General features: G+C 44.5%; 1 protein-coding gene across 1 annotated transcript in view; it reads right to left on the minus strand.

Moving 5' to 3' along the window:
• LOC146035739 (synaptotagmin-like protein 2) overlaps positions 1-14713 on the minus strand; it is a 125101-nt gene that overhangs the window by 4380 nt on the left and 106008 nt on the right. Inside the window, exons 12-15 of the mRNA XM_083159352.1 lie at positions 9195-9297; positions 8364-8525; positions 6648-6726; positions 3947-4046 (exon numbers count right to left, since the gene is read on the minus strand). Coding sequence (XP_083015478.1) covers positions 3947-4046; positions 6648-6726; positions 8364-8525; positions 9195-9297 — 444 coding nt within the window. The remainder of the gene's footprint in view (positions 1-3946; positions 4047-6647; positions 6727-8363; positions 8526-9194; positions 9298-14713) is intronic.

The raw sequence follows: 14713 nt of genomic DNA on the forward strand, positions 1-14713 counted from the left end.
ACTTAATGGACACAGAACTTTAATGTCAACTTGTCTTCCCTGACCTAAGTATTCTACCCATCAGCATAAATTATAGCATTTCAAAAATATACAAAATCTAAATACAAACAAAATACATCTTAAAAATGTAAAGAATGATTCTATACTGCTGTTAGATTCTATATAACATAAAGTAATTCTGTTTCACTTCATTTTCTAAGGGAAAATCTGAACAATCAATATGGCAATCAACATAATCTATTCAGATAAATCCCAATATTTACTCAGATAAAATGTTCAATTGTTTCTGACAATATATTATTTATAAAGTCACACAGAGCCCTTGGTTACAATTAGTAAATAAAAGCTACATGTGACAGCCAGCTAGCCAGCTCGTATAATATAGAAACATTTTCCAAAAGAGACGTCACAGCGCTGGGATTTAAGTAAATTTTATTATAAAAGAATGGAATATGGAAGTAAGTAATTGAATTACTGGACCTAATTACTACCATATTCCATTATTTTTATAATAAAATGAAAGTAAATTCCAGCGCTGTGACTTCTCCTTATGATCATAAATAAATTCACACATTATGTGAGAAGGCGGCAGGCACGAAATGTGGAAATACAGCTCAGGCCGGAAAATCATATTTCTGTTCAATGTAAAATAAAGTTTATTTGCTCACTAGCTCTGTGGAGTGAAATTGTGAGTGCTAGAGGAAAACTGGTTAAATCGAGGTGTGCGATGAAATTATCATAATAAAACTAAGAATGTAATATAAAAAAGGGGTTTATCTCAGAAAACGGTTAAAATAATTGTTTACAGCCTTTTCATAGGAATTTTTTGGTCTTGTGCGTTTTTTAATTTCTAGCAGGTTTGCGGTATGTGAAATTGGCAAAAATAATTAAAGCAGATAGATAGGCAATAAAAAAATGTTTGAAGTCCACAGTTTGGACGCCCAATGCACCCCAAACCAGGGCGTTTACACACTCACATGGCAACATTAGATGGGTTTAGCCGCTTTGCACAGCTGAACCCGCAGTCATCAGCCGCGTAACATGCTAATAGGCTTCCGATTGGAACAAAAATGAAATAGCTCCAATAGAGGACTAATAGAATACAGCAGATGTCCAGGAGGAGGGGGCGGAATGATTGAATTGGCTCCATATGTTAGAGAAGTCATAAGTATGAAGCCACGCTGTTACACGCCTAGGAGGTTATTCTGATTCGCATGCGAGTGCAATGTTTTTGCGAAATCGCATGCAACGGCACCCAGAACGCCCATGAGAATGCCCCACGTTTAATGGGCATTCCCTTGGAAATCACCCTGTGATGCATGGGCGGGCAGCTGACATCACCTCCCAGTTCCTGTTGAGTGTGAACACACATGTAATTGACCTGAGAGTCATTTAGATATGCGTGCACCTAGCACATAATTTAATGGTCGGCGACCATGGAATGTTATGGGTGTTTCCCCATAGGCTATGAATGGATGTATATGTTAAACATTCACAGCCGTACAGGGGTAGTCACACTGCGGGTGAAAAATGACCTGCAGCGCTGCGAACAAAGCAACCAGAATAAGGACTCTACATTGTTAACTATGCGCACTCCTGAGGGACATCACCCATTCTCTGTACATGTAGCTCAACTGGGGGATGTCAATATAATATAAATATACAATATAAAAGAAACTGCATATATGCCCTATGATAGTTGATGTTGTACATCCAAACTAAAATGTTCCTGACCACTTCCCAGAACTGGTGATGGAACTTTGGTCATAGGGACACTCCCTACCATCAGTGATGAACTTGTCCACTGATTATCGACTCTATCAGACAATCTATACCCAAAGAACCATGTACATTTGGTACATGTAGTTTCACGGCGGCAGTTATGTAGTCAGCGTAGTGTTCCTGTCAGCATCGCAGCCAGCGTAGTCAGCGTCCCCGTCAGAATCAGCATTGTGTTCCCACAGCCAGCGTAGTCAGCTGTGTGTACGTTCGTGCCTAACCCCGCCTTTAGCGTTGTGTCAGCGCTTATTACATTGTGTGGGAACCATTGTCCATTTTTAACCTGCCTGACATGACAGGTGTGAATGTGTTCCTGAAACACCCCCAATATCCGCGTCAGCGCGTGGCGAGCAGACGCGGTATACGTCCTCCCGACCTGTTCATGCCCCCACTATCCACATCAGCGTGGGTGCGAGACAGGTTCCCGACAGTCAGGATCCCGACAGTCATTTACCCGACGTCGGGATCCCGATTGTCAAATGCCGACAGCCGGATGCCCAACGGCCACCCGCTATTTTCCCTCGTGGGGGTCCACGACCCCCATAGAGGGTGAATAGAATAGGCGTGCGCAGCAAAAAAGCCCCTTGCGTGAGCAGCGAGCCCGCAAGGGGCTTTTTTGCGCTCTCCATGCTGCCTCCGGCCAGTCGGGATCCCGATGCCGGGATAATGACTGTCGGGATCCCATACCACACTCGTCAGCGTGGAGTTGATTTAATAGTAAGTGTGGCGAGGGGACGCAGATTACTTGATGTGTATTCCGCATCCGCTCACCACGCTTCGGGCTCGTTTAATGCATCCTCGTTCAGGGCTCACTACGCTGGCCACACTTCGGGCACGGTCGCTCGCTACGCTCGCCACACTTTATAAAATCAGCTCCACGCCAACGTGGATAGGGGGGTATGAATGGGTCGGGAGGACACGTACCGCATCTGCTCGCCACGCTTCAGGCTGACGTGGATAGTGGGTGTTTGAAATGGAGGCATTTGCCAGTATGTAATATGGAGCACTGGCAAATGCGTCCTTTATTGTGCATTAGACACACTCGCGCATCGCACCCCCCCCCCTTTATGCATGATACGCACTACCAAACCCCTAAACCTGACCGTCTCCCTGAAGAGAACACCCTGCCACACGAATTACTGAGAGGCACAAACTTATGAGACTCTTGTGCGTCTCAGGCAGATGGAGTGCCTCTCCACCGGCACCCGCGTGATCGCCTCTCCACCGGGGGAGTCCACCAGCGCAGGGGATCTGGCGGTTACTGGTGCTGTGTGAGAGGCACTCACTAGGCTTGCCAAGGACGCCGGGGACAGAGCTGCAGCTCGTGGGGACAGTACAGTGACTACGCTGCCTGACGGGGACACTACGCTGACTACGCAGGGCTGCCACTGGGACACTGCACTAACAACGCTAGGCTGTCGTTGAGCTACGCTGACAGAAGTCAGCATGCCACCATGAAACTACACTAGTACCGTACATTTTGCTCTTTTGTGATCAACAAGAGTTGAGAAATCAAACTAAACAATTGTAACGTCTGCTATGGCTTAGACAAACCAAAATTTAAAGTGCCAGAATCTTCCCTCTTTTTCTGTCCTCAGAAACTAATTGGAATATAGGGGTGGATGTATGAAGCAGTGCTAAGGGAGGAGAAGTGATAAAGTGCCTGGTACTTTATCACTGGCCAATCAGCTCCTGACTGTTAAGTTACAGGCTGGGTTTAAAAAGGTAAAGAGCTGATTGTTTGGTGATAAAGTACCAGGCACTTTATCACTTCTCCCTTATCACTGCTTTATACATCTACCCCATAGTAAGCACGGAAAGTATTATGCAGTACACTACTTACATGACTACCTACATTTTAAGACCATATGGACCCCCTTGGTTCATTTTTTTAGAGGACCATGAACCTCCCTGACTTTTCTAATTGCTATTGGCCCCTTGTAAATGCTTGCAGGCAACTCCAAGACCCCATCGCAATCGTATAAGATATAGTTCTTTTTAACTCATGTAACAGGTCCTGTAACTATCTATCGATATTTACTTGTTGTTTTAGAAATGGTTTTACATAACAGTTGTGGCATGTTTATTAATAAAAACAAATGATTCATGTTGTATGTCAGTGTGCTTAACAATTAGTACGTTAAAATACAAAAAGACAATTGCTCACCATTTAACAAATGAGTCTACCCCAGAAGGACGGAGCTGTGGTAAGTCTTTAGTATCTTTTACCCAAATATGGACCTCGCCCGAGCTCGGCTGTTTTGGACCTGAAACACAAGATATACAGTACACTGTATTCCTGAGAGTCACCAGAGGGGTCATCTTTGCAGCATTAATGCAGTACTGTCCAGCAGGATTTCTACTCTCCATTTCAGATAAATGTGTGGTGAATAAAGATGCCAACTGGTACAAATGAAATAAACCATAATACAAAAAAATGATATACACTATATTAATATTCCAATATCCTAACTGGTCTGATGCTGTGTATCCAGAGTTCTCCCCTTAGGGCCTTATTCCCCAGCACATTGCCTGATATATTCACTAACCACCCAGCAGTTACTCTGTTTCAATGTCTGTGATTGACAGCTTGGGAGTCATAACAGCTTGCATTAGATCCATCGCATTCCTCATCATATACTTCCCACTAACCATCCATTCAACTCATCGTCCATCCATTTTACCATTAGCTCCCTCCCACTCCTACTTGTCTCTCTCATAAGATCTTTCCCGCTCATTGTCCCACTCATTAGATCACTCTCACTCACCATTCATCCCACTCCTCATTCTGCTCAGTGCATTAGTGGTGGAATGGCAGAAGTATAGAAAGAGGTCGACATATAGGAAGGTCGACACGGGTTAGGTTGACAGAGTCATTACGTCGATATGGGGTTCTTTGCTCTTTTTTTTTTTGAGCTGACATGTGCCAACAGGCAGTATTTAATGACCTACCATCCACTAGGGCGTGGTGGAGAATAAAATAGTGTGCCGAACGCTGCGAGGCACCGTGCCCGAAGCATGGCAAGCGCATCGAGCGATGCGAGGGGACGTGGTGCTACGTTTCAATGTCCATGTCAGCTGTGTCAAAATTCGGGACAAAAAATTGAAAAACCCCATGTCGACCTTTTCACTGTTGACCTTCCGCATGTCAACCTAATGCTTGTGTCGACCTAACCCATGTGGACTTTCAGTCATCTCGACCTTACTGCATGTCGACTTAATGCTTGTCGACCAACATGCTGTCTACCCAATGATCCCAACCCATATTATTGTGGGTTCTAGAAATTCCCGACCCTTGAGCATATATACAATAGCTTTCTCTTTTGTCCTAAAAATGTGTCTCGATCCCAATCACATCTCTTTGAGCAGCTGAAACAGAATAAGTAAAATATGGTGCTGTGTGTAGTGTGGGCCGTCATCCATGGGAACGGGTTGGGATCATTTGGTCTATAGCATGATGGTCGACAGTCACTAGGTCAACACCAGTAGGTCGACATGGGAAAAGGTCCACATGGTTCTAGGTCGAAAGGTCATTCGTTCGACAGGTCATAAGTTCGACAATGTCTATGTCGACAGTCAAACGGTCGACATGGGGGTTTTCACTGTTTTTTTTTACTTGAATGTCAACACAGTCGACATGGGCACAGTTTGAAGTGCACCACATCCCCTCGCATCGCTCGCTGCGCTCTGCACACTATTTTATTCTCCCACCACGCCCTAGTGGATGGTAGGGCATGAAATAAGGCCTGTCGGCACATGTCGGCTCAAAAAACAGTGAAAAAACCCCATGTCAACCTTTTGACTGTCGACCTAATTTCGAACTAACGACCTGTCAAACTAATGACCTTTTGACCTAGAACCATGTCGACCTTTTCATGTGTCGACCTAGACCCATGTCAACCTAATGGTGTCGACCTAATGACTGTCGACCATCATGCTGTAGACCATATGACCGCATAACATGGAAACAGTAATGTAATAAACGATCAATGGCTTTCACTTGTTATATTCCCATTAGAAATTGTGTTAGATTGCTGGACCCCAATTAGTCTCTATTGGTACTGCCCACTGCAGCACGAAGCTCAATCACTAATGCCTGGTACACACCAGGACGACTAGGGCCCAATCCCCTCAATCTAGATCCAATTCCGACCAATTGGATGTAGATTGTGTGGTGATTGGGCCCTTTTCTGTCCTGGTGTGGACCGATACCGATCCGATGCGCGGTCCCGCGGGTCGGTCGTTATTCAGATCCTACCTGCTGCAGGTAGGATCTGAATAATGACCATACTGCCGGGTGCGGGTCGCCATTGGATCGGACTGTGCACATCGTGAGCGGGTCGTGCCCCCCCCGCATCATCGTGAGCGGGTCTGAAGAAACACTGACAACCCGCTCACAATGTGCATCGTGAGCGGGTCGTCGTGGTGTGTACCCTACATTAGGGGGTAATACAGACCTGATCCCACCTGATTGTGGCCCACACACATGCACATCCATATTCAACCACTTTGCAAATCTGCAGGCCTGCGATCAGGTTGGGGACTACATTTATCTATATCAGTTTAGTCAGCATTCAGCGGAGCTCTGACTTCCATTAAAATCATTGTATTTCCCAGCATGCTCTTCAAGGAATGAAAGTAAACCCAATGATAAAGGACTCTAGTTACAGTTCAATACATTTACCACACAGCCATAGGGATATATTGCGACAGCATTTACAATATTCAGCACTACGGCTGGTGTTCTAACAGATGGCAGACTTCCCAGATCACACCCTGGTTTTCTATCCAGGAAAGTACAGTACATGGGGAGAATGAGAAACATTTACTCCGTGTTTGCTGATCTTATTATCCCTGCTGTATCTTACCAAGACTTCCCGGTGGGATGTATTTCACTGACAGGTTCATAACACCAAGATGGTCCACACCATTCATCGCGGAGAGACTCTGAGGGGAAACATGTAGCATGTGTGACACAGCACTAACAACGTGGTCTATGCAGCAGTGTACAGACAATGGGACGTCAGAGCAATATCTATTGTATACATTATACAACATTTATAGATAGCTACTTACTGTGTGTATATATTCATTATAAAGTACGTATGCATACCCTCCAACATTTGAAGATAAAAAATCGGTACACATTCGGAAAGGGTGGCGTGGCCATGAACAAAGGGGCGTGGTCACTGGAAAAAAAGGGTGTAACCACGTCCCTTTCCGTATATGTACTATGCACCAACTACTACACACATCATGCAGCTCATGTCACATGGTGGCTTGGTGGGCTGCTGGCTATTAAATAAGTATATTAAATATACTTATTTAATATGCCAGCAGCCTACCAAGTCACCATGTGACATGAGCTGCAGGCAAACAGGTGTGACAGGGTGCTGGATAGAAGAAGAAAGATGTAGTGATTTAGTGCAGCCTGCCAGGCTGAACACCTACTTGCTGCACTGTAATGACTGCTGCAAAGACGTCCAGGAGATCATCCCTCACGCCCGCCGGGGCATGAGAGCCGCCTGGGATCTCCTGCCGTAGCACACCCCGTACACTGTACAGGAAAGCGATAACGGAGAGGGAAGCACACACAGCCGCCAGCTCTCCCCTGTGCATCCTCTACTCCCGGAGAAGAGGTAGCCGCAGCAGCTCAGCTCCATAGCACTGCCGCCAGCCAATCACATCGCTGCACTGCCGTCAGCCAATCACATCGCTGCAGCATCAGCCAGCCAATAACAATGCTGCACAACTAACAAACGGAGAACCAGCCAATAACATCGCGCCCACAGATGGCAGCTGACGAATCACGTCTTATGATATGGTACAGGCTAGAGTAGTGAAGCTGTGAAATCGGTACATTCGGTACAAACTGTATTTGCCGGTACAGACTGTTAAAAAACGGTACTGTACCGGCAAATTCGGTACAGTTGGAGGGTATGCGTATGTGTGTGCATATATATATATATATATTTATATATATGTACTTGTCCTAAATTGTCTTGTAATGTAACTCATAACTATGCTCTGTAAAGCGCTGCGTAATTTGTGTGCGCTATATAAGAAACTTAATAAATAAATAATAAATATATATATATATATATGTGTATATGTATATATACGCACATATTTCATATATTAGACAGGTGAAAGCTTAGTTATTGGTTCACACTTATTAAACTAAATAAACTATTGTACATTTACTATTGAATTATATAGGATTTACTATTGAATATCAGGAGCACAAAAATACAGGTGAGATGGTAGCTATTAACAGCTTTATTACATAAAAAATCAGTTTATTATTATTATTATTATACTTTTAGACTTTACTAACGTTTAGAGCTATTGTGCTTGTTTTAGTCATTCTCCACTATAGGGCACTACACAATGCACAAAAGCTGTGACAAACTTCCTTTTCTGAGCTTTCCCTCCCATGTCATATATGGTTTGGAGGTACTGCTTTTATTTACCGTACCTTTGTCTTATATTTAAATGAAACATCTGTTCTGCTGCATTTCCCCTGACTTGCCTGGTGGTATCTGTGAAACTAGAGTGCATCTTATCAGAGGACACTAACATACCCGTGGCTTTAGGGTGTACCAGTTGGGCTTTGTGTTGCTCCAATCCCAGCTGGTCAGATCAATCTCCATTTCCCCGAGAAAGCTGTTTCTGCCGAGAGGGTCATTGTGCCACACCGAAAGATTGAGTTTCTGGATCAGCAAAACCATTTTTTCTATTTTGTACTAAAACAGAAAACAGCACAGAGCATTTACTGAGTCAGTAGTAAAAAGAAAAACATTAATTAGGTTTGGTGGCACTTTCATGAGGGTCGTGCATTATTACTGGAATTATTAAAAAAAGTGTATTAAAATGAAAAATATTACGGAATGTCCAGTTACACAGTATTTATCACAAAGGAGACCCAGGATGTAATGCCATCAAATACTGTACAGACTGAAAGCACATAGATGTTATTGTTAAAATGAGTTCTCATAACACCATAAAATAAGAAGAATAGAGGCTGGCACTAGTAGTCTACTGCTGTGTGTGTGTGTGTGTGTGTGTGTATGTGTGTGACTCAGGTAGTGTTCATTCTAGCACCCGCCATCTTTGAAAACCCATGCAGTTCCTCTTCCCTCCCTGAGGTGTCACTGTCTGCTGTAGTGCTTCTAGCACAGTGTGGTCTGTATATCAGCACTGATATGCAAGCCAGACCTGTGCTAGAAACACCACAGCAGACAGCGACACCCCAGGCAGGGAAGCAGAACTGCATGGGTTTTCAAAGATTGCGGGTGCTAGAATGAATATCAGGTGTAATCTGCTTGTCATAAAACACATGCCTTGATAAATGGTGAAACAAAATGAATAATAATGATGGAAATAAAATAGCTTTGGCCAATACACAAACCTACCCGTAACAACTCATTGTAAATTGGATTGGTTGTCTTTCTTTTGACTGAGGTTTTCCTCTTTCCCATCCTTGCTTTGTCGGGGAGGAGGTAAGTCTTCACATACCTACAAAACAGTGAGCAGGCATCTATCACTATAATACTGTATATTAGTCCCAAGAATTACATGCTATGGATATCAAACTTTACAGTCACAAGATTACCCAAAAATCCTACTAGTTGGAATGCTTGCCATCAATATTGGAGTCTGAAATCTATGGCAGACATCCAGAAGACATCTGCCGTGTATGTAAAATATGAGACCAACATTACATTTGCATAATGGGCGATTAAACCACAAAAGGCCATTTACTGGCTGACTGCACCTTTGCTGCCATCGCAATGTGCATGCGTGAAATGTCCGCTACAATCTTGCTCATATTGAGGATTGCATGGATAAGTGATTGTTCCTCATTCGGCATATACACTGAATGCAAGTAGGTTGCAATGGCTCTGGTGGACATCTACCTTCCGATTGGCAGTGGTCAGGTGACCGACAGCGGCATCCCATTGGTCAGAATCCTGGCAGGGGCTCAGTCAGTATCCTTACCCTCTCTCCCTACACCTATAGATGCCTAGCCCTTTCCATTAGTGCCTAACCATAATCCCCTCCCCCAACCCTGGTCTAACACTCCCCGGCATACTTATGTTCGGGATGCTGGTTGTCGGAATTTCGGCATCGGCATTTCCAGTTATGTTGGGAAATCCGGCACCAGGATTTCAACTGCCAACATGCTGAGCTCATATCCACAAGATGGCTTCCTACAGTATTCTGCACTGTGCAGGTGGCACAGGTGTCCTCTGAAATGACTTGTGCTTATAAATTCATATATTCAAAACAAGGTTATAAATAGTTCCCTAAAACATGAAAGCCTTATTATAAAGCAGAGATGACATACACAGCGATAGAGTGATTTAGTTATGGGGAAGTAAACTCAGAAGATAACATATTAAACAAACATCTATTTCCTTCACTTTGCAATAAACACCTTTTATTGGAAGTGGTATATACAGAAGTTGTAGCTGGAAATAGAGAAATGATTCCACGCTGCCAGTATCACTGTGGTGATGATGAGATGTGTTTGAATTGTTCTAACGAGTCTCTTCCGCAATTATCACAGAAAGTATCCCAGTGGCACCTACGCTGCCAAGCTGCAGCACTGTGTTAATTACTAAGGACTGTGAAGGAGTATTCTGATCACTGTTCTAATAATACTCCACATATTAAAGGTAAAATATATCCAACTGTTAACACAAGTTTATTTTCATATTCAATCTCTGAATTGAACAAGGAACACAAAATTTAAAATATAGTTTATATACAATATCTACTACATACACAGACATAGTCATATACAGATGGAGCTGACCTCTTCTAGCAGGGGGTCTGGCGGTCGGATAACCAGCTGCTGGACGGGGACGGTGCACACCCCCTTCTAAAGGAGCTCCCCCGGGTCCTCGCATCCCCGCTCCCACCTAACCCTGCCCGTCTCCCTGAAGCGGAGACGGGCAGGGTTCGCATCCCCGCTGCGCGGTAACTGGGACGCGCATGCAATCTGGCGAGCCCTGGCGCTGGCTGAGAGGCGCTCCATCTGTATGAACATATACAGTATAATATATATATATCTATAGTGCATACAGCTACTGCAGGTACATGTACCTTTATATAAACAAACTTCATATGTAAATTGTAAATACAGTAATAAATGCCTATAGAGAGTTTATATGTAAATGCATGTGCAACATTGATTGGGTGAATTTATTTTAGATTAAGTTTGTGGTGCTTAACTTTCTATAAGCATAACACATAGTGGCATAACTAGAGATTTCAATGGATGGGTTTCTATGGCACTGGCTCAGGGGCCCCGCAGAAACCCCTTGCACCATTCAGACTGTCACTGCAGCTTTCATACATACAGCATCTGGCGGTGGGGGTATGGCTGCAGGTTCTTGGCAGAGTGTGGTTGCCACATATGGCGATAGGGATTCAGTATGAAATCCCAGCGGTTGGGATCCCGGCGTTCAAAATCCCGACGCCGGAATCCCGACCGCCGAAATCCCGACAAGGGGGGGACGTGGATCGCCCCCCCCCCCCCCTTGCGGGCTCGCTGCGCTCGCCACGCAGCGGGCCAGGTGCCTCGCTACGCTCGGCACATTAATTTATTCTCCCTCCAGGGGTGTCGTGGACACCCACGGAGGGAGAAAGTGTCGGGATTTCGGCGGTCGGGATTCCAGTGTCGGGATTCTGAACGCCGGTATTCTGAACGCCGGGATCCCGACCGCCGGGATTTAAACTGCATCCCGGCGATAGTGTGAGCGGCCATCAATGGCAGCATGCATGAGTTATTGCTTGCTTAGCAATCACCTAATCCGTAGCATCTGTAATATCTGAGGCTCCCTCCTCCGCGCTACCGTTGTTTACCTCACAGGTGAGCTCTGCAGGTAGTAAGTGTAGCCAGCCCCACCTGAAAGAGGTCTAATGGTGCCATCTCCCACGCATTCTAGCACCCCCCTCCCCCGTGATGATGTGCTCCATGAGTTCTGGACAATCGCATATCAACTAAACCCCCCCCCCCCTTACTCCCCTTGAGATGTGCACACCAACAGCTACTCTCCGCTAGCCTCCAAACTTTCAAGCGTTCCCTGAAAACTCACCTCTTCAGGCAAGCCTATCATATTTAAGTTTTACACGCATAACCCTCTGAGGCACTTATGTATTATATAACTTCCCTTCTGGACTTGTAACTTGGTGGGACTGCTGTGCTATTACTGGTGCCGGTCCTTGTGTTTCCCTCCTATATCCCTATAGATTGTAAGCTTGCTGCAGGGCCCTCTAACCCCCAAGTCTGTTATTACACAGTTTGTTGTATCACTGTCTACTATTGTAAAGCGCAACGGAATCTGCTGCGCTATATAAGAAACTGTAAATAAATAAATAATAAATAAATAACTACTGTGAATGTGTACATAATGTACATAATGTGAATTATGGACACAGCTTTGCATCAAAATGTGCATTGTGCTCACTACTGGGTGGCATAATGTGTATTACGGCACTGTTGTTTGGCGTATTGTGGATAACGGGCACTATTGTGTGGCACAATGTAAGTAATAGACACAACTCTGTGGCATAATGTGGATACAGGAGCTGGGGTGTGGCATTCTGTGAATTATGGAAATTTGCTGTTTTTACTATAGCCATAGCACTAACCACTTCCTGTGCAGAGGGTTTCAGGTGCGTTTTCAGCATGAAAAGCATAGTGTTCTGCAGCCCAGATGACAAACAATACAGCTGGGAACTTACTGCCAAATGTCATACCCACTCTGGTGTAGTCCTGTGTTGGGGGCCCCTTATAACTCTTGCTATGGCACCACCAAGGTCTAGTTATGCCCCTGCTCATATGGCTTCTGAAAATGTCACTCACAGTACATTGTGGACAGGGGTGTTTTTGTCTTTTATTCACCATGTTATAGTCCATGTGCCAAGTGGCGCTGCAGTAGGTATAGTACTATTTCCCGAATATCGCACAGCACCCATCTCACCACCTTTCCATTTACCTTGCTGTTAGTATTGGAAAGGTTCCAGGGCAGTGACTTGTTTTGCAGCCAAAGTCATAATTTCATTGCTTATGGATTTCTGAAGAGCTGACTATGTGCAGCCCTGGACTAGTGAGCATTGGTGAGGAGAGTCAGCATGCCCCCTGTTTATTAGGCTATCCCAGGCTAGTAGCCTGTGAGGGCAAATCATAGCCTGAGATGGCTACAGCTGTTCACTTTGGTTCAATATAAGTTGTTTGTTAAGGGTTAAACATAAAGATAAGCTCATCCCATTACAGCAACAATGACATTCCATCTGCAAGTACTAAATCAACAAAGGATTTATTTACTACTAGCCACCAGTCCGCTAAAATGACAGAACTGCTCAGGGCTGAGTGTGTGTGTGCGTGCACGCGCGCGCTCCCAAACTGAGCCCTCAGCTCCATCAGACTCCATCTAGTGGCTGTTGCCACACAATAGAGGTGAGGAGCAGCATTAGGCAGTTATTGTATATGATTTGTTTGGCTAACATCTATGTGGCTAATAAGACGTGTATTATTAAACCATCACCATGAACACTGTACGTTTCCGCATCCCTTGTGTTGTATTAGTGTGTAATGAACTGTGGGAAGATTGCTCTGGTATATACTGTACCTAGAAAGCTGGGTACACACTATAAAGCTATCGGCGGACCACAGAACCAACGATCTAGCGCATAAACATTGTTTAATATCGTTAACAGTATTCAATGATGTCACCCGGGCCCCCACTGAACATGCAGTTGCTGATGATGTTGGCAGACTTGACTGCATGTTCAGACAATAGGGGGGACCTGCAGGAGAGCGCAACATTAATGATATAGTGGGTACAGACTAAACAATATGCACGATAATATCGTATAAGGATAATGTTTTTGTGCATATTGTACAAGGGGTAGGCAACAGGTGCCACATCCCAGCTGCTGTAAAACTACACATCCCAGCATGCACTGGCACCGTTTTGCTGTTGATGAATGTTAACACTGTGGCAGGGCATTCTAGGACATGTAGTGCCATGGTTGCTGGAGTGCAATACAATACCTACCCCTGCCCTAGCACATCTGTAGCTTCAACGTATAACTCAATGGGAGAAATTTACTAAGGTGGAAGTCGTATTTCACAAGGGATGTTGCTATGGGCAACCAATCAGAATCTACTTATTTATTTAGCACCTTCTAGGAGATAATAGATCATATCTGATTGGTTCCACAAAGACTGATATGCATGAAGGAGAAGTTTTCCCTGCACTAATGAGGAAGTTACCTAAGCAACAATATAACTAGTCTGTCTGCTACTATGTACAGATCCCAGTGATTATAATTATACAGTATGATATCTCTATGCATTATGTATTCCTGCAGAACTATAATCACACCTGGCATGTTATAAATCATTACAGAATCACATACACCTTGGATACAGCACATTTATCAAACAATATTCTCCTGTCCTTGAAATATCAAATGTTTCACAATAGACACATTATTTTCTTGTCACTTCAAGACACAAATGTAATAGGGTGTGAGAATCTGAAAGTGAGGGGTAGATCTATTATCCGTCGATCAGGGGAATATTCACTATCCCCGTGCGTTATGGCGGGAATATCGCTGACCCTGATCTATGACACCCGCGATGAGGGTGTTTAATGGGCGGGCAGGAGGCTTAGCGCAGCGACGATATTTTAAAAAGAGCGCCTGCGCCTTACCTGATGTATTATCCGGCGATGTGGGGCTTCGTTCTTTATGGAGCCCCATCCCGGATCGCCATCTTTTTCTGCCGCTGCGGGTCTCCTGCTTCTAATGTTCAGTGCCAATTGCTGGTCTCTGGCATCTTCAAATTAAAACTGACCATGCGAATATTACCCGGCGCATGCGCACTTTTAAATTGAAGACGCCAGAGACCAGCAAG

This window comes from Crinia signifera, chromosome 9, assembly GCF_055691185.1.
Source record: "Crinia signifera chromosome 9, ASM5569118v1, whole genome shotgun sequence".
NCBI classification, from domain to species: Eukaryota; Metazoa; Chordata; class Amphibia; order Anura; family Myobatrachidae; genus Crinia; species Crinia signifera.